This window comes from Balaenoptera physalus, assembly GCF_965194825.1.
Source record: "Balaenoptera physalus genome assembly, chromosome: 13".
Taxonomy (NCBI): Eukaryota; Metazoa; Chordata; class Mammalia; order Artiodactyla; family Balaenopteridae; genus Balaenoptera; species Balaenoptera physalus.
This window is the reverse complement of record NC_138892.1, coordinates 107069477-107088991: the sequence shown is the minus strand read 5'-3', so window position 1 is coordinate 107088991 and position 19515 is coordinate 107069477. Positions and strand designations below refer to the sequence as shown.

The 19515-nt window shown below is 51.1% G+C and overlaps 2 protein-coding genes across 14 annotated transcripts in view; one reads left to right on the top strand and one right to left on the bottom strand.

Moving 5' to 3' along the window:
• Positions 1-6539, bottom strand: part of CACNA1C (calcium voltage-gated channel subunit alpha1 C) — a 559192-nt gene extending 552653 nt beyond the window's left edge. For all 11 annotated transcript variants that reach the window (XM_082422029.1, XM_082422051.1, XM_082422040.1 and 8 more), the window contains exon 1: positions 3814-6539. In XM_082422029.1, the coding sequence (XP_082278155.1) occupies positions 3814-3949 (136 nt within the window). In that variant the 5' untranslated portion in view covers positions 3950-6539. The remainder of the gene's footprint in view (positions 1-3813) is intronic.
• DCP1B (decapping mRNA 1B) overlaps positions 1-19515 on the top strand; it is a 54428-nt gene that overhangs the window by 32988 nt on the left and 1925 nt on the right. The window contains exons 4-8 of one of the 3 annotated variants that reach the window (XM_082422124.1): positions 6546-6612; positions 8698-8833; positions 14622-14750; positions 16232-16924; positions 18887-19135. In XM_082422124.1, the coding sequence (XP_082278250.1) occupies positions 6546-6612; positions 8698-8833; positions 14622-14750; positions 16232-16924; positions 18887-19135 (1274 nt within the window). The remainder of the gene's footprint in view (positions 1-6545; positions 6613-8697; positions 8834-14621; positions 14751-16231; positions 16925-18886; positions 19136-19515) is intronic. The other 2 variants (XM_082422125.1, XM_082422126.1) reach the window with 2 other exon arrangements.

Here is a 19515-nt window from a genome sequence, read left to right as displayed (position 1 = left end):
ACATGACTGGAATACGAATAAGTGTGTTTTCTGCCAGATAAAGTACTGTTACTCATACTCTGAAGAGAAATGCACGTGATTTTTGCAGATTAATTGCATTCTTTGAGCTCTTAGTTGCCGATGCCTGACAGGTACTCCATCAGGAAGACTGGTCTGTGGTAGCATTGTTAGAATAATAAACACACAGAAAATGAGAACGTCAGTGCCCACGCAGTGCTGGATCAATAGAATGTACAGTCCTAGGGAGCTGATGACAAAGTCCCATCAACATAACTTATGCCTAAGATTATCAGATGTTTGAAGCAAATTCTGAGTGAGGTCAGGAGAATAAAAGGGATGACGTCAGGAAACCCTGTGCTGTGAGCCCCGGGTAAGTTGTAGTCGGTCCCTGGGGAGGACCTAGCACATCTAGACTGTGACGTTTAGTTAAGCCAGAATAGTGGCAACCATCACGTAAGATGGTACAAGATCCTGACATCTTGGATTTCAGCTCAACTCAGCAAATACCTGTTGAACGTGCCACTTGCTGGTCATTATGCATTCAAGTCCCGCCCTCCAGGAGCTCAGGTCTAGTGGGGGAGCAGTTCGGTAAACACTTAGTTATGACATATGCTTTTTTTTTTTTTTTAATTTAAAGTCCAAGGATGTGTGAAAAAGTATGGGAGCAAAGAAACACTTGAGACTGTTTCCCCCTAGAGGAGTCTTGAAGGACAAGGGCTCAGGGAGAGAAGACACCTCAGGAGCCCACGCTTGTTATTTGACTCCTGGGAGATTTGGGGATTAACCAGCAAGATATGGGCAAATGAAAATATAAGTTTAAATGACCAACAAAATGGAATCAGTTGTTCCTATTTATTTTTATTATTACCTGCGACTTTTTCTGCTTCCTAATTTTTTTTTAATGTTTATTCACTCTGTTGAAACTCCTAGACTAAAGCAATTTTCCCCTGAAATAAATAAAATTAGGGAGTTAGTATATAATGGAGAAGATCCCACGTGACCTTTCATGAACCTGAGGGCAGTAGCAGACTTTAAGATTTCCATTTTGGGAGGATAAAGCCCTCTGTGGAGACTTGGAAGGTCTAAAGACATAACATGCATTTGTTAGAAATGAAAACTTTTTTGAAAGATAAATCCATCTTTTTCTTTGGAGATAATAAATTCTCATTTATAGTTGGAGATTAATATTAATTTGATCCAAATTAGTGCAATGCTCTAGTACAGAGGCTGCTTCTGTTACTGTTTATGGCATTAACTTTGTAAGGAAGTTAATTTATTTAGCAAGAGGGAGGCTGTTCTTACTTCACAGTATTTGTTTAGGTTTTCTACTGTTTCCCCCAAAATGTTCATGAGTATTAGTCACGCATAAAAGAGAAGCTGCTTCCCATCTGCTGTGAACCTTCCAGTATTTGGAGATCATGGGACCACTGATTTGTGAGGTGCAGTTAAACTATGTCACATGAAAAGAACCAGACCAGGGGCCAAAGATAACAGTGCTATGTAGACTCTCGGGGGCCAGCGAAGGTTTTGTTTTACAAGATCGTGTCCGTGTTTGGTCAGTGAAGCTGAGGCAGAAGGTGAATGAAAGAACGTTACTTTAAAGGCATTAAAGAACATGCCGGAGGAATGCATTTTTGGTGCAAAGCGTTCCGAATGGGGTAGAAGTACCAGGTCAGCACAGAGCAGCCAGGCGCAGCCTCTTTCCCTCCCAGCTGTGGATGCCAAAGCTGGCCTCGCATCCCCTGCCCTCAGACACCCCGCTTCTCGCATGCCCTTCCTCCTTCCTCCCTCCCTCCCTTCCATCCTTCCTTGGGACCTTTTGAGAGTTCACGTGAACCTTAGGTTAAACAAGATGGATTCGCATCTCTTGTAACCAAGCCTACAAATCATTCAAACATGAAAATCGTTTGCACACTTTATGTATTTCGTTTGTAAGGCTGGGGGAGGGGCGTATTTTATGGAAACAGATTGAACCAGGAAACATGACTGTGGCCATGAGAGAGAGACCACCCTCCTCACTAGTGAAGAAAGTGTTTGAACCTGTGGTTCACCTGCGCCTAACCTCCAGCTCTGACACTTCATGCCTTTCACCGTCTAATTGCTTAACTATCTTGCGATCTTTCGGTAGGATAGTAGCTGTGTGTGTGTGCTTACAACCAAATGCCAGTCACCAGTCACCATCCGTGGGGTCAAGCTACAAAAACTGGAATGGGGTAAATGGCACTAGGAATTCTGTATTCGAGCAAAGTCTCAAAAACGAGTGTCTACACCAAACATGTGATCACATGTTCTTGGTCCTTCCACTGGGATTATTATTCCACTCATTTGAGAAAGACTTCATGAAAAGAATGGGGTTTGAAGGAATTTGGAGATTTTTGGCTTATCCTTAAGTGCCCAGAAGAGGTTTGTGTAATTTACACTGCCAGGTTTCCATGGCTTTCCTAGTGAACAGAGAGAACTTAAATGCCTTCTTTGCTGCCTACTGACTAAAGAAATATATATTTCCTATCCTTCTGAGAGAAATTACTGAGATTATTTTTAAAGAGAGTGAGGGCGGGATGGGTTGGGGAGCGGGGAGGAGAGCATTACTGAGTCAGACACCCTTATCCTGCCTACATAACTTCACCTATGCAGTTATGTCTTATCTGCTTCCTAACTGTATGGAGATAGGCCTTGTATTTTAAAGTTGCACAAATAGTAGCATGAGTATTGCTAAAAGATTTCAAGCCGAGGCTTCCCTGGTGGCGCAGTGGTTAAGAATCCACCTGCCAATGCAGGGGACACGGGTTCGAGCCCTGGTCGGGGAAGATCCCACATGCCGCAGAGCAACTAAGCCCGTGCGCCACAACTACTGAGCCTGAGCTCTAGAGCCCGCGAGCCACAACTACTGAGACCATGTGCTGCAACTACTGAAGCCCGCACGCCTAGAGCCCGTGCTCCGCAACAAGAGAAGCCACCGCAATGAGAAGCCCGTGCACCTCAACAAAGAGTAGCCCCCGCTCGCCACAACTAGAGAAAGCCCGCGCCCAGCAACGAAGACCCAATGCAGCCAAAAATAAAATAAATAAATAAAATAATTTCTTTAAAAAATTATAGTAATAAAAAAAAAAGATTGCAAGCCACCTTCATGATTTGGAGTTGAAAGGTATTTGAAGTCAAATATGGAACAAATGACAAATGTCTTAAAAGAAGAGATTTATAGAAATATTTGTTAAAACATAAACTAGAGAGGTAAATCCCCAGAGAACTTCCAGAATGAACTCATACACCATGCTAATGAGAATCAGAGGTTTCCTAATGAAGGCGCATCAAGGACATTTGCCGTTCCCTCTGTGACCCTCTCAACTAGCCTCTTAAAATTTGATCAACTTTGGATTTTGCTGCTAGAGACATTCAAAAAGAAGAAAATATTTGTATCGAATACCATCAGCTTGCTCTCTCTCATGTCTGTTGTACCTACAATATTCAGACATGAAATCTAACATGGAAATTTTGCTTTCCTAATCTTTCTTGCAGAATTAAGAGGGAAATAGAAGATGTTAATAGCTGGTGTTTCAACAGATATGACCAGGCGATGGTACATTGCCTGTTGCCTCAAACATTGCTTTTTTCAACCCCAAATCTCCAAAGCATGATGTAAACCAGGACAGGGCAATTTTAGGCAGAATTTCACAGCTCTGCTATTGAAGTCCTGTGTTCATCAACAGGAAGAAGATTGCCCCCAAACGTGTTCTTAGCGCGGGGAGTCACATGTGGGCATCATTAGGCAGTTCAGGGTCTTCCTATTCTTTGCTCCACTGTGGGGTTTCTTACCTCCAAGAGTGATGTAGGAACAGCTGAGCTGAGTCTCACACACCACAGTGCCCTTAAAGCCCACCTGGATCTCGGCGGGCCGGCTGGGCAGCGGCCGGTACCCAGGCGTGGTGGGTGGGAGGAAGGCTCGCAGCATGGCGGGTCCCGGAGCACTCAGAACATCTCTGCTGGTCCCGTCTCGGCGCTCCGCGAGGCTGTGCCCCGTGTCAGGTGACGGCGATCACTTCAGGTTTGAGAATGCCAGAACCACACCACCTTCTCCGGTCCTTTTCAACCTGGCCTTCTTCTTTCTTCCCTGCGGCGCCCGCTGCCCGCCCAGGCCGGCCTCGCCCCGTGGCCGCCCAGGAAAACTGGGGGTGAGACGTGAGGGTTCTGTCCACCCATCAGCACCTCACCTCCCTGACGGTGACAGGCTCTGGTTTGCATGGTCACCACCAGCTGCTCCAGTGCCCCTCGTTCAGGATAGAGATAGGCTCGTCCCGGCTGGGAACGTGCGCCTGAGAGGCGGGAGCCGCGGAGGAATGTGGCCCTCTCTGTGAAACTATTTTAAGGAGAAAAAGTTAGGCCCAGTTCTACTCGTTATCTTGCCTTGCTCTCAGGAGCCAGGACTGTTGGTAAATCTGTTTCTCCTCCTTGACTATTTAAATTGTACATTCAAACTGCATATTAACTGGGGTGAAAAGAACTGTTTCAAAATGACCCCATTTTAATTTTAAGGTCACGTCGCTTTAGAGATAAACGGCCAGGTCCTAAGGAAACCTCCACAACGTCTCAGTGAGGCTGCAGACCCAGCTTCCCTTCCTCCCCTGCAACACCTGAAAGATGTGTTCACAGCACCTACCCCCTCCATCTGCATTTCAGTTTCTCGTAGTAATAACATCGTCAAACCGCTTTTCTATTTATACCAGCAGTTTCCTTGGCATCCAGTCCTTATGAGAACCTAGTTCCTTATGTCAAATGCCACAAATGTGTAGCATCCCCCAAAAATGGCACCCAAAATGTTTCTACTTATATGTTCTACTGAAGAGACACAAAAGGCTGTTCTTCCCCTGCTAGCGGGCTTCGAATTTCTTGGTTGTGTGTTCCTCTCCCCTGTTACCTCTTTCCTGCTTTGATAGTTTGGGAAAATTCCATCTCCAAGGAAAGGATGTTTTCACTCTAACCAAAGAATAGAGCAGGATCCTGGTTTTGTAACGAGGATGAAAGCCTCCAAAACATACAACGTCTTCAGATTTTTTAGTCGCTGAATGTCGGTGATCCGATCCACTCTGGCTCAGGGGAGCACAGAGCAGGTGGGTCGGCGTGTGGGAAGCTGTTGGGGCAGCTGGCGCTGGGGATTAGGGTTGATGGACCGGGAACAGCCTGGAATCAAGTTCTCAGAGACTCGCTTAATGATCTTGAGATGAAAGAATTTCTTTTTGATATTAAGGCTCTCAGCGCATAGGCTTTAGAACTCAGACGTTCTTTTTTCCAGAGTATCCATGTATCAAAGAGGAGTATGTGTGTGTATTTCTAAGAGGACACAATGGTTCCATCAAGAAAAAGCTGCCCCCCTCCCCCTGCACACACAGGTAAGATAAAGATTCCTGGTGCAGGCATCACACAAGGAGTTGACGCCATTGCCCCCTATTGGCAAGTTGATAGTTCAAATTTATAGGGTCCTTTTAAAGACATCTGCTTAACACAGCACTAAAACGAAATCTCCTGTACCCTTTGATTTCTGAATCTTGACTAACAAGAAGCAGAAACGCCCACCAAGTCATTGGTCAGGTGAGTGGGGGGAAAAGTTGTCAAAATAACACAGCTGTTTTAATGACCAAATTATATTCATATAATTAAATATTTTGTAAGTTTAAATTTTAAAAATAATTTCTTTTAAAAATATGTTGGTTTTCATCGCCCTGTCATAACATGGCAGCTATTTCAGTGAAGTTTTTTTTAACATGTATATATAGTTAGTGTATTGTTTATATGATTAATACCACCAGATCCTCAACTAGATATTTATAAATGTATTTTGGACCTGTTTAGCCTTTGCTATAAAAATGACCTAGACAGGCACATATTAAGGTATACAATTTGTTTGAAAATTGTTAAATCAATCAATAGCAGCTATATTACGCCACATTGTTCTTTCACTGCTAAATCATTCAGTCAGAGTTGTACCTCATCTTTCAACAGTTGTAAATATTACGTGCAGACACTTTGGAGTCGGAGATTTATTACTGAATTTTGTTTTTCCTGCACCGTGTCCTCACTTAGGGCTTTCAAAGCCAATCTTTCAGTTACTAACACCTTCCTGGGAGAAGGGGAAGGGAGGGAGGCTTCCAGGCCTAATTTGTGCTTCAGGTTTCCGATACTTAACAAAGAAGACGGAGTGTGTGTGAGTGTGTGCCGGGCCTGTGGCGGCAGTGATGTTTCAGAGCTGGAGCTTAGAGTCGAGGCCCGTTTTCAGTCTGTTCATCCATTTAAGAAGCATTCGCCACGTGCCTGTTGTGTTCAGGTGCTGTATTTTTAAGGACAACATACTTCAGTGTGTGTCTGTGTGTGTGTGCACATGTGTGTGTTCTCTGTGGGCCTAAAAAGCCCCAGTGCGAGGTTTTCAAGCTTGAACTCCAGTGACTGGTTTCATTTATTCAAGAAGTATGTATTTCCCTCAAGATGGAAAGTGAATTTCTTTCCATTTTGTAGTTTTGAAGATGCTCATAATTGGTTTGATGTGTTTTTTGCAGTGTCCATTTATGGAATTTGGTTTTACGACAAGGAAGAATGCCAAAGAATTGCAGAGCTTATGAAAAAGTAAGTGCTGCGGGCTGAGTATTTGTCAGGACCTGGTGCTTTGTATTTCTAAGTGTACGTAGCTACACTGTAATCTAAACAGGGCATGTCTCTGACAGCAGTCCTTTTCACCATGGTTAGGAACACATTCACTATTACTTAATAAATGAAAAATAAACATAAATGACAATGTTTTACATTTCCACTAGGTAAGATTTATTATGTAGAAGGGTTCCCCTCATTTTTTTTTCTGCACGTGTGAAGAATCTGTAATATGAATTTTTCCAGATGGCAGTTTTCCTTAATATTATCCTCCTTTGTAAATTAGCAGCTTTTTCCCTTGAAAAGTTATCAGTATATCTCAGTGAAGGGAACATTCAGAGCCCTTCTAAAAGGCTGCCCCAGATTCTCTGGGGTGCCCACATCCTTCCTGCCCTGAAGTCTGCCCGTGGGGCTCAGACCTCCCTCCCTTCTGACCCTGCGAGGGCTTCGGAGAGTCTGTATTTTCAGTTCCTTTGGGAGTATCAGAGCTAATACTAGTTTAGTGATCAGTAGACAGCCCCTCTCTCTGTCTCTCTCTCTCTCTCTGTTACTGGTCTCTTTTTTTGTTAATCTCACGAGGCCCTGTGATTCACCCCAGTCTGCACTGGGGGAAACTGAAATGACTGTCTGCCTGTCCCGCTCTTGCCCCCCTGAGGACCCTGAGAGGAGGCCCGGGTGAGCAGGCTGTCTCCTCTGGGAGCCATCGACCCCTTTCACCGGTTCCTGAGCCCCAGGCCTGCTCACTGGGAGGCAGTTATTTCCCTGCGCTTATGCAGATGGTTTAGAGCCTCAGAAGGAAATGAGTTTCCTGCACGTGCTGGATCTGACCCAGGACTGGACTCGGCCGAACACAGGGTCTGGCCGCCACCAGCGCAGATTCGACAGAGCAGCTCCGTCTGCAAAAGAACCATTTTTCAATTTTAAATCCCGGGTCAAGGAAATGGCTAAAAAGTGACCCCAAAATATGGAATGTGGGGAGTACTTTTTTATAAATAAGATTGATTTCTGAAAAGCCTAGCTTGTGAGAGCCAATTTCAGGTAACTGGCTCAAGCTGCAGGTGGTGATTAAGTGTGTTCAAACTGGTATTTACCACCATAACAGCGAGTTCCTAGAACACCCATGTTATTGTAAACTGTGCGATGGATGATAATACCAGGATTTCATGCAGATTAAAAAACACCCTGTTGCCCAGCCAAGAGGCCGCGTAAAGACTGTCAGATTCTCCGGTGATTCCTTCACAGCCGGGGCTGGGAACTGATCGCTGGTGAGCAACAAGCCGCCGATGTGTGTGGATTCCCTGCCTGTCCCCACTTAGAACTGAACGTCTCACTGAGTCCTCAGGTCTCCTTCGCGGCAATTATGAAGGCGCGTGAGCTGCGGTCAGAGCCCACGCGGGGAGCAGTATTCCTCTCAGCCTCGCTGTAGCACGGAGGAGCGATCTGGCCTCCCTTCTGTGTTGTTTTCAGGAAAACAGACGGCGCTGCTCACTGCTCTGTTTTCGTACCCCTCTCCTGGGGTGGAATCTTCGCTCTGTTTCTAAACCACAGGATTCGAGGGGCTGGAATCAGTCGCGCTTTGACTTCAAGGCCCTTTGGAACCAGGGGCAGACGCCCGATTTGCCGTGCGGTTTGCCCGGGGTTTGAGAACCCTAAGTTGGGTTTCCTCAGCGACACATGATTCCTTTCTACTGCTGTCAGTGAGGAGTTGGCACACTTTTTCTGAGAAAGACCAGTAGTGAATACTTTCGGCCTTGCAAGGCCAACCGGTCTCCATCCCAGCTGCTCAGCCCTGCCCTGGCTGTGTGACAGCTGCCACAGGCCATGTATCATTAACTTTCTGTACAGAACAGACCTGGGCGGGGGTGGCCCACCCCACTCTAGAGGTGTACGTGTGGTCAGTGTACTCAGGACCTCAACTCCCATTTTTCTTCTTTCGGTTCCAGCAGTCTTATGTCTAACATGATTATAACAAGATAAAAACAACTGGGTGAGAACTGGATAGTTTCAAAAACCGGTTGTGTTGAATTGGCTTTTCTGGTGTGGATTTCCCTTCTGATTTTCTAGCCTCGCTCAGTACGAGCAGTTGAAAGCCCACCGTGGAGCGGTAGTGGGAGCGTCCCCCGTGAGCCTCAGCTCGGGAGAGGGCAAGGAGGCAGACATCTTGCGCATGCTCTCCAAGGCCAAGGACGAATACACAAAGGTGAGTCCTGTCTCCCTGTGATGCACACTTGCTTAAGTTCCACGGTGGGGACCTGCGCACTGAGACGGACTTGGCGCCGTTCCTTCCGTCAAACAGAAGTGCAGGAGAAATGCAATCTTTATTGGCTTTTAGTAGGCTGAAGACTGTTTGCTTTTAAGTGGATTCAAAGGCAGCCCGAGAAATCAGTAACCTTCGTATATACAAATAGTCTCCAATAAGAAGACCCCATTGACAGTAGCAACAAATTAATATAAAATTCTTTGGGATAAAATTAACAAGAAATGAGCACAACCTGTGTGGAATAATCATGGCTATCCTTGGTGGTACTAGGGCACTAGCAGTAGGAAGGACGTCCAACCCCCTTCCTCTGAAAATTGGCGGTCGGTGGAAAGAATTAAGCATTTATCCTGCCTGGCCAGGGGCACCGGATAATCCAGGTTGATGCGGGAAAAGGCCTTCTCCACCACAGAGCTCCAGCTGTTAAATGTGGACGGAATGACAGAGCCTAAAGCCCTGGTGGAGTAACTGAGTCAGGCGCAGATCATCAGTAATATTAGTGCTGTGAGAAAGGCGGACGGAAACCTGACCACGGGCGGGTCGGGCGGCCGCTCACAGCGGCTGAACGTCAAGTACGCGGCACACCTGGAAGTGTTCCTGCCAGAAGAGCTGATCCTGAACCTAAGTCTTGAGCACTAACAGAAAATGACAGGGGAGGGGAACAGGGCAGGTAGAAAACAAGTTAAATGACACCAGGAAGCAGTCAGAAGGGCCGTGTGCGGCGTGGGTTCCTCGGGGACAGCCTGCCAGGCTTCTGCACGTGCCTTGGAGGTGGGGCCAGAGGCTGCACTACTGGAGACAGACACCCCCGCGGGCGTCTCTGTGCGAGTCCCGCAGGTGGTCAGCGCTGCCCGCCCGAGGGCTTGTTGAACGAATGTGAACAAAGCACGGTTTCACCCGCCCGCCCTGTCACGGCCGCGACCCAGTTGCTTTCTCCCCAGCTTCGGCCAGTAACAGCGAGCTCTGGATCCGCTTTTTATTTTATTTGATTCTTCAACAGCCGTGAAAAAATGTCCCAGTGACTTAATTATACTTTACTAATTGTACTATGTCAGGCACAGTGAAGATTCACCTTAAAGGCGCCATTTTTGCCCTCGAGGAACTTAGGTTCTGTGACGACGGCATAACAGTGGCCAGTATAGATAAGAAATGCAAACGCTGAAGAAAAATTATTTTCTTTCTTCTCCCTCCCTCCTCCCAACACACAGACACATACGCAAACACACATACTGTATTGTTTCTATTTTATGATGTTTTGACTTGTTAAAAGTCTGGTTGGGGAGAGACTGTCCCTCCCCAACCAGCCAATTCTCGGAGATACCAGAGGCCTAGCCAGGAGGGTGCCTGTGACCGGGAGACCCAGCCCTGTCTGCCCGCCTACCCCGGGGCGAGAGTCCTCCGCCCCCGTCGTATCAGGGCCACTCCTGTCAGCTGGAGCCCCTGAAATGATTCAAACACGCCAGTCCTAAAGTGCAGAGGCCCCGGCAAAGGCTGCAGCCTCGGCTCTGCCCTCGCTCCTGCTTCCTGCCCACCCGTCACGAGGCACCCCCTGCAGCAGGGGGCCCTGCGGGGCTGCGGAGCCTCTGTCTCCAGGCCCGGGAGTGGGAGCGGGAGATGCAGTGCTCCCTGAGCCTCTGAACGCAGAGCTCATGCGCACTCAGAAGCACCGGTGCCCGGTCCTGGGGCCTGGCCACGCAGAGCTCACGCACACTCAGAAGCACCGGTGCCCGGTCCTGGGGACTGGCCACGCAGAGCTCACGCACACTCAGAAGCACCGGTGCCCGGTCCTGGGGACTGGCCACGCAGAGCTCACGCACGCTCGGAAGCTCCGGTGCCCGGTCCTGGGGACTGGCCACGCAGAGCTCACGCACGCTCGGAAGCCCGGTGCCCGGTCCTGGGGACTGGCCACGCAGAGCTCACGCACACTCGGAAGCACCGGTGCCCGGTCCTGGGGACTGGCCACGCAGAGCTCACGCACACTCAGAAGCACCGGTGCCCGGTCCTGGGGACTGGCCACGCAGAGCTCACGCACGCTCGGAAGCTCCGGTGCCCGGTCCTGGGGACTGGCCACGCAGAGCTCACGCACGCTCGGAAGCCCGGTGCCCGGTCCTGGGGACTGGCCACGCAGAGCTCACGCACGCTCGGAAGCACCGGTGCCCGGTCCTGGGGACTGGCCTCAGGCCATCACTTTGTACTGTACCCACAACTTGCAGTGTTTCCCTATTTTGTTTGCCCTTCAGAATCTACATCTCCTTCGAGGCCCAGGAAGAATGCCACTTTTTACATGGAGTTTTCCCAGATCTCTTCATTCAAATTGATTGTCCCTTCCACTGCACTCACCAGTGTGTTACTCTTTAGAATGTATTTTGTTCTTCCTCATTTGTTACGCTCACAGCGGCCTCTCCCGCTGCGCATAAACTTGTTGAGGTCGAAACAACGTTCTATCCGGTTGTGACAGTGTTGACATGAAGGGAAGACAGAGGTCTAATCAGTGTGCAGACTCTGCTTTTCTGTAAATTCAAATACATGTCATATGCATAATGTTCATCGCTCCAACTGTGGGATAAATAACAGAAGAAGCTCTTCCTTCTGCCGTCACAGGCCAGGTGCCGTCACATCCCGTCCAGAAGCGCCTGCACGGTCTTGTGGCCCCTGGTCCACATCCTGCTCGCTTTCTCACCGCCCAGAGTGTAAGCCCCGGGCCCCTCCGAGCGCCCTGCCGCGCGGTCTCGGGTGACCCTTCCCGCCTCGCTGCCTCGTGCTCCCGCTGCCCCTGCGGGCGTTGGGGGCTCCTCCCAAACACAGTGACAGTGTTGCTTCCTGAGAGTGCCTTCCCGCCTCTCTGCAGTCCGGCCCTCTCCTCCCGTCCTCCCGTACTTACCTGGCAACAGGTGACGTCTCTGAAGGCTTACTTCCCGTGTTCCTTGTCCCTCGTGTGGTTTCTGATCTGCCCACCGGGTGTTTTTGCCCCTGAGGGGTCCCCTTGTGTGAGGAAGCCCTGCTTTATCCTTGCCTTACGCTGTGTCATCTGCTCTCCCAACACATACGGACACGCCAGACGATGTGGGGATCAGGAGTGGACCGGGCCCCAGGTGCAGGAAAGGGACATGGAAACACAGTCTTTCCTCAGGATTCTTGCTGCGAGGAAGTGGATTTCCTGTTACCGGAGGTTTTCAAGAAGAGACAGAATGATGAATACCAGGCACGTTACAGAAGAACTTCACGGCTCTGGATGCGTATTAACCGAATGACCTCTGAGGGCCTCTCCAACTCTAAACCTCGTAAATGTGTGAAAATCCCAAAAAGTAAGAGGAGCAAACATTTTGAGCTGGAGGAACATGATATCGATAAAGTGAAGCCTGGTGACACCAGACACGACTTTTTACGCAAAGTTAATAAAGTAATTTAAAAACCTTGTTTTGGCCGATATTTTATGTTTTCTTCCCGAAGAAACAACTTTCTGTGAATGTGCTGTGAAGCAGCAGTGCTGTGACTCTGAGCTGCCTCCTCCCGGTTAGGCACGGGGCTGGGGTGCCGGTGACCGGGGGAAGCAGCCAGGCCAGAGCGGCCTTGGGCCGCGGGGCTACGTGCTGAGCCTTCAGAAGTGGACTGTTTTGAAGAATACGTTTACACATGTGTAACTGAATCACTTTGCTGTACACCTAAAGCTAACACAACATTGCAAGTCAACGATACTGCAAAAAGGAAAAGAAAAGGGAAGAATAAGTGGACTGTTTCGTATTTAAGACTATTTCGTGTTCTGTGGCCTGAGGCAAGAATGAATAGTTGTCTTCTAGCTATGGCTCTGACTTATTTATGAAATTAAAGAAATTACTGTGTCTTTTGACGTTCACTGAGAAAATTCAAGAGTACAAGAAAGAAAATAAAACTACCCATAATCCTACCACTCAAAGATGTCTACTTTCAGCACTTCTAGTGTACTTTCCCCCAGACTCTCCTCCCCTCGTGGATACATGTGTTTGTGTGATAAAACGGGCTCATGTGACATTGTTGTTAAGGCCTTGGGTACTCTGTCAAGAATCCACTATACTTTCTCCAACTCCGCATGTTTTTCCAAGTAGTTTAAAGTGTTTGGGTCGAGAGAGGCATAGAAACTTAAACAAGTGGAAAACGAGCTGCAGACTGTCGAGATCAGTGGTGTTTCGTTCTGGGCACTTTTTACATGACAGTGAAGCCTCATTGGTAGGTCGCCCGTCCTAGTGACACAGAAAGCAGCTTCTGGCCATTTTCCTCGGAGGGAGCAGTCTGCGGCCCACATGCGTGGGTGCACAGTGAAGCAGTTTGCAACCCAGGGTCCCTGCGCACAGACAGGGCCACTCGCGGAAGTGAGCCGAGCGGCCACTTTCTCTGCACGGCCAGCCGGCGGTAAAGGCTTTTCACGCCAACATTTTATCAGTGACTGTATGAGGCTACACTCTTGTCTTGCGTTGGTGATACACATCTTAGAATCCAGGCCAGTGGGTCCTGCAGCCAACATTCGCCTAAGAAGAATTAGAAATGACATTTGGACTTCCCTGGTGGTGAAGTGGTTGGGAATCCGCCTGCCAATGCAGGGGACACAGGTTTGATCCCTGGTCTGGGAAGATCCCACACACAAAAAAAAAAACCAGCAAAAAAAGAAATGACATTTTATGACTCATAAAGTGATTTCACGTGCCATTCAATACTAGTGCCAAATATACAAATTATTGGCAGAAAATAATTAGTCCTTTGTGCAGTTAACTTTATAAACCTAAGTGAGCGTGGTGGTAATCGGCCCCAGGCCCCTACATCCTTGAGTAGAAAATACAGCCAATAGCCATAAAGCACACCGGGAACCGTGGGACCCCAGGGACGAGATTGTATTCGCAGCCACTCCACCTCCGTATGGTGAGGTGTGTCCTGGCCCGAGGGCGCATCTCTGCAGCTGAAACTAACAATGCGGCGGGGTCCATAGTGCAGAAGGCCGCGTTTTACAGTGAGTTTTATTTGGTGTTTCAACAAGGGAAACCCAGACATCACTGCTGTGCCCTCTCTGTTACGAATCCTACTGTGTGAGTGATCGCATGGTTGGTTAGATTAATGTGTGATAATGACTCAGGGTTTGAAACGATGAGGCTTGTCTCTCGTCTCTTTCTCTGTGAAATTCTAATTTGTAGCGAGCGGCTCCGAGCACTGGGATTTGAATTCCTCTGTTTGTGCAAAAAGCCATTTGTTAAATAAAGATGACGTTAGTAATTTTTACATCAGCGGTTCGGGTCGGCTTGACTTTTTGGTTTGTCGACTAAAAAGGGCTGGTCACTGTGAGGACGCAGAGCTGCAGCCTTCAGTCAGCTGCCAGCCGCGCGCAGAACCCTCCCGCGGCCCAGACGAGGCACCGAGGGGGCGCTGCCTCCACCGTCTATCCCGGAAGGGCAGGCGGGAGGCTGCGGCTGCTTCCCGGCGACCCGTGGCCTTTCAGGCATCCGGGCATCTCAGGGCCTCCAGGTCCTGCAGGCCGACCTAATACTTTAGGGCACAGAATTGCGCAAACTAAGAAAAATTCGACCTGAATTTGACTTATACTCAAACGTAGCTCATATCAGAGGAGAGTAAGGGATTTTCCTTTGTACATGGAGATCTATTTTTTTTAAAGTACCAACTAGATAAAATAAAGAGCAAGAAGATGCGTTCTTTTTAAAAGATTAAAGCTTCTTTTACACCAAAAATGAGGTTCTTCTTTCCATTTCAGTGTAAAGCCTGTCCTGAGCCCAAACAGATCAGCAGCTCGTCCGCCATCTACGACAACCCCAATCTCATCAAGCCGATTCCGGTGAAGCCCAGTGGGAGCCGGCAGCAGCGCGGCCCTCCGCCCAGCCAGGTGCACAGCCCTCTGCGCTCCGCCCGGGCCTCTGTGGGGCTCCTGAGGGACCTTGGCCCGGAGCACGGTCAAGGCGGGGCCGATGCTCTGCAGGTGCCCTAAGGTCAATCCAGGAAAGAGAGATTTCAAAGTAGAGGTTTTGTCATTATTAATAATTTACTCTTCCTAGAAAGGGGTTGCAGTTTTTCCTTTTGGCATTTCCCTTACTCTGTGCTAATCCCTTGTGGACTTGAACTCCTTAGAGGATAACGTATTCTAAAAAGACAGCAACCTAATATCATGTCAGAGCTGACGGGACCGTTACACGTCGGGCTGTATTCTTCCGAGGTGGAAAGCTGGTGTGCCACGGCCCCTGAGGGAGCCACAGCCCACACGCCCCCGTGGTGCCAGGTCCGGGGCCAGGCGCTGTGTGTGTATATGGGATTCCTGGTCTAAGGACTGGTGTCAAACCCCCCTTTAGAGCCCATGGCTTGTCACTGTTTTTGCATCTAAGATATAAGCATGACAGCAGTTTCTGTACGAGCATATATAGCTTTCAGAAGAGTCCAGCATTAGCAAACTTGCTAATCTGCAAGTCCCATCACTGAGTGGGGCTGCTTCCAGTTCTTCCGGTTCTTATGGTTATTCCTCACTAAAGGGTTTTTTTAAAGGGAATTGGTTTAAATCAATTTCAAAAAAAAAATGAACATGGAGACCAAAAACATAAAGACTGTCTAATGCAAGTCTTATATTGAATTTTGTAAAAAAAAAATAAGTCTTTTCTAATTATCTTTTAGCTTTTATTATAAGTTTGCTTTTCATGGACATTTTTTATTTTAAGAGAGAAACCGGAATATGTTGACTTTAGGAGAATCTCATGTTTTCTTAGCCCAGCAAGAGAGAAAGCAGCAGGGAGACGCCAGATGACAAGGGCGGGACGGAAGCGGGTTGGTTACCAGCCACGGCGGCGCAGGGGGGGCAGGGATTGGGGTGTTACGCACCTGACGGGTTATCGCTACTGCTACGTAGTTGGAAGGATCAAGTTAGACTAAGTGACTTAGGTTTCTTTCAGCCCTCAATTTCTGTAGTTCTGTGGATACTACCAGGAATTCTGAAAACCTCACGTTTCTGTGTCTTCCTGTACTTTGCAGGGATAGATGGGCTTCCTGTTGAAGAGATCATTTGCCTTTTAGTGTCTGTAGCTTTGTGCCACAGTGGTCCCCAGCCTGTGAACCCCAGGCCCAGCAAGGACCATGTGCCTGTTCATCAATCGGCAGACACTGATCGTGTAACAGCCGTCTTGGGGGTGGGAGGGAGAAGGCTGTGAACATTGTTCACATTGTCCCAAATGTGCAGAGTTTGTTGTCACTAAGCTTCTTCATCCTTTCTAATTGACTCTTTGTAAATAGAAGAAATCATCGGGTAGGTAAGTTATGTCTCACTGCCCCCCATATAACCCAATTACATGTGGCCCCATTTTCAGACGTGGTTATTTGTTCCAGACCTTAGACCCTGAACCCCAACACCTGTCCTTGACGGCTCTCTTCGGGAAGCAGGACAAAGCTACGTGTCAGGAAGCCGCGGGGCCTCCAAAGACCCTCCACCAGCAGCAGCAAGAGAAGCTTCCGATTCGGCAGGGGGTCGTCCGCTCCCTGTCCTACGAGGAACCCCGCAGACGCTCGCCCCCGGTCGACAAGCAGCTCTGTCCCGCCATTCAGAAGCTCCTGGTGGGGAGCGCAGACCTGCAGCCGCTGGCAGAGCTGCCGGAGAGCTGGCCCTGCAGAGACGCCGCCCGGCCAGGGTCTCCCCGCGGCCCCGAGGTCTCCCGCCATGCGCACGGTGCCCCCAGGACTCAGAAGGCGCCGGACCAGCTCCAGAGCGTCCCCGGGGCGCCGGCACCAGCCGCGTCGGCCGCCACCCTCCCGCCGCAGACGCCGGGGCCCCGGGCACTACCGAGGCCAGCGCCCCCTGGCCCTGGGCCCGGCCGTCAGCCCCCGGGGCCCAGCGAGGTCTCCCCGCGGGAGCTGCTGTGGAAGCTGCAGGCGGTGCAGCAGGAGCAGCAGTTGCCGGCGCCCGGCCGCCCCGCCCTGGCGGCCAAGTTCCCCGCGGCCACCCCGCGCGCCCGAGCACGGAACCCCCTGGAGTCCTGGCGGGACCAGACCCCCAGCGCGGAGCAGCAGGCCCCCCTCCTGCAGGTAGGCGCTGCCGGCCGGGAGGTGCTGCCGGGGCGCGGGGTCGGCGGGACGCTCCCGTGCAGGCCGCGGGCCTCAGCCCCGTCTGCGCATCGCGTCCGCGCCTTCGCCGCCTGCCTGGAAGGGGATCTGGCCTTGGCCCAGCAGTCTGGGAGCTCCTCCCTTCAGAGAGGCTTCATTCCTACAGTTAAGCCTTCATGCGACGAGGTTTGACGTGGCCGTGGGAAAAACCCAAATCTTTGACCTCGGAAACCTAGGGTCTGAAATCATTTGAAATCATTCCGGGGATGCCAGACACCTGACCTCGTCTGGTTATTTCGGTCCACAGTAAATTATTGTGTGTTCATTGCCCCGTCCCTGCTGCACGTGGTACGTGGAGATAAGGAGCTGGGTGCCCTGCCCCTGCGGACGCCGCAGCCCGTGGGCACTTGAGGTCAGCAGAAAAGCAGGTCACTGACCCCGGAAGGTGCAGCCTCCTTGTCTGTCTGAGCGGGTGTAGCTTAATGAGGGTCAGGAGAGGTAGAAGGCTCTCTCCCTGCCCGCGACATACACACTGGTTGCCAGAGAGGGGAAATGTTGTAATTCTTAGAAATGTTCTGTCCTCCCAGGGAAGATGGTTCTCTATAGTCACTAATAACTTAGAACAGTGAGAAAACCGAAAGATTTTCCATTTTTTCATTGCCTGTGGGTAACATCTGGAGATCAGATGGATTTTTTTTTTTTCCATTTGGATTGGTACAAATTCACTGAAAATGCATTGGGTTTAAAAATTAGCAAGTTCTCCCTATTTATGACGTTGGTCCTTCTGTCGTGTTTTGGCAAGTAGCTTACGACAGTGCCTCAGAAATCTCTCACCTTTTGGAGCAAAGACCATCAGTGTGGAGCACAGTCTTCGTGTATGTAAGACTGTGGGTCAGAGTGTTCTTGCCTGGTACTGATGAAAATCTCAGATCTGAGTTCCTGCTGCCCTGGAGACACGGCTGTTCCCTGCCCTCGTCCTCGCTTCACTGTCACATTGCCCCCCTCCTTCTGCTTTTTCCCCTGCGGACCTAGATTAGACCCTAGGAAGTCGGAGCTTATCGTTGCCCATCCCCCTCTGCAGGCAGGTCCCCTTCCAGTGCTCGCGGGGTGCGGGGCCGCGGTGCTCTTCTGACTGCCCGCGAAGCCACCGCTCCTCGCGACGGCGCACAGGGACAGTTAAGCAGACCACCCGCCCTCCTCCAGGCTACTTGGTGCCCAAGACGACGCCCAGGGAGCTTCTGAAACCGCGGCTGGCCCTGTGCCTGGTCTCATGAGCCCCTGGGCCTCAGGAGGCTAACAGTAGCACCCTTCCCTCTCACCTGAGCTGGGGACAAGTGAGAGGTGGCTGTAAGCGTCAGGTGGGTCAGCTGTCGCCTGCACAACTGGAAACACTATTGGGACCCCTGGTTTTAGGCCTGGTGGCCAAGACAGGCGGACAGACCCGCCCAGACGGACGGCCACCTGCACGCCTGCAGGAGTGGCCCCAGGGCTGCCCCCGAGACCCAAGCACGGAGAGTCAAGAGGTGGGGTGGACGGTGACCCCGCCGCCTGCCCGCCCCGCTGCACCAGGCGAGGGGGCAGGCAGCGGCCGGTGGGTCACGCACGGCGGAAGCTCGTGGCCGCAGCCGGGCAGGGACGCAGACGGACAGACCTGGCCGAAAGGCTGGGGTCCTGGCCTGTGTCCCCAGGCGATGACAGGAAGCCGGAGAAAGGAGGTGCTGCTCAGAGCGCGAGCTTTGCCTGCCATGGGGACCATAGTCAGGACAGCAGGCGCCGGCCGCCCGTGCCCTGGAGGGAGGAGCGGGCAGGTGGAGGCTGGCCTCCCGTCGCCCGCAGCCGTGGACGGTTAACACTGAACCCGCTGTGTCCTCCGCGCCCTCTGCACCCGCCCCGTGCATGAGCCGCCCTCACCCGCCCGCCTGTCGGCCCGTTTCCCACCCGCAGGTCCTCTCGCCGCAGCGCGCCCCGCCCGCCGCGGGCCTATCTCCGTTCATGTCGCCACTGGTGTTCGCGCAGCCCCCCTGGGCCCCGCCGCCAGAGAGGGGCAGCGGGCTCTTGCCCCCGGGAAGCCAGGACCCAGCGGCCACCCCCAGCGGCCCCCTCCTGCCCCTGCGGACGCCGGAGCCCCCCAGGACGCCGGGCAGTGCCCTTACCAAGCCGCAGCTCCAGGAGGCCCTGCTGCACCTCGTCCAGGTAGGAGGGCGCCGCCTCCCTCCTCATCGGCCTTTGCCAGCGGCCTGCTGCCCTGCTGGTGCCTGTGCCCGCTTCCCGCTCCCCAAGGGTGAGCGGGCGCTGCAACAGCTCACCCCGAAACCAGCGCTTCTGCGTGCGTCTCAGAGACCCAGCGTGGCTCTGGGCGTTGTGATTTGGAGGGCTAAGTCCTCAAGTGCCACCCGGCAGAAGAGGCGGAGGTGAAGCCGCTCCTGGGAGGGTCCCAGGTCTGTGGGGCCTTCGGGAGCCAGAGGGGAGTGGGGGGAGGGCTGCCCTGAGCCCGCGGCAGCGTCCAGGCCGTTCCTCGGGGAGGATGCAGCTGGGGCGGCAGGAGTGGCCGTGACGACCGTGGCATGTTTTAT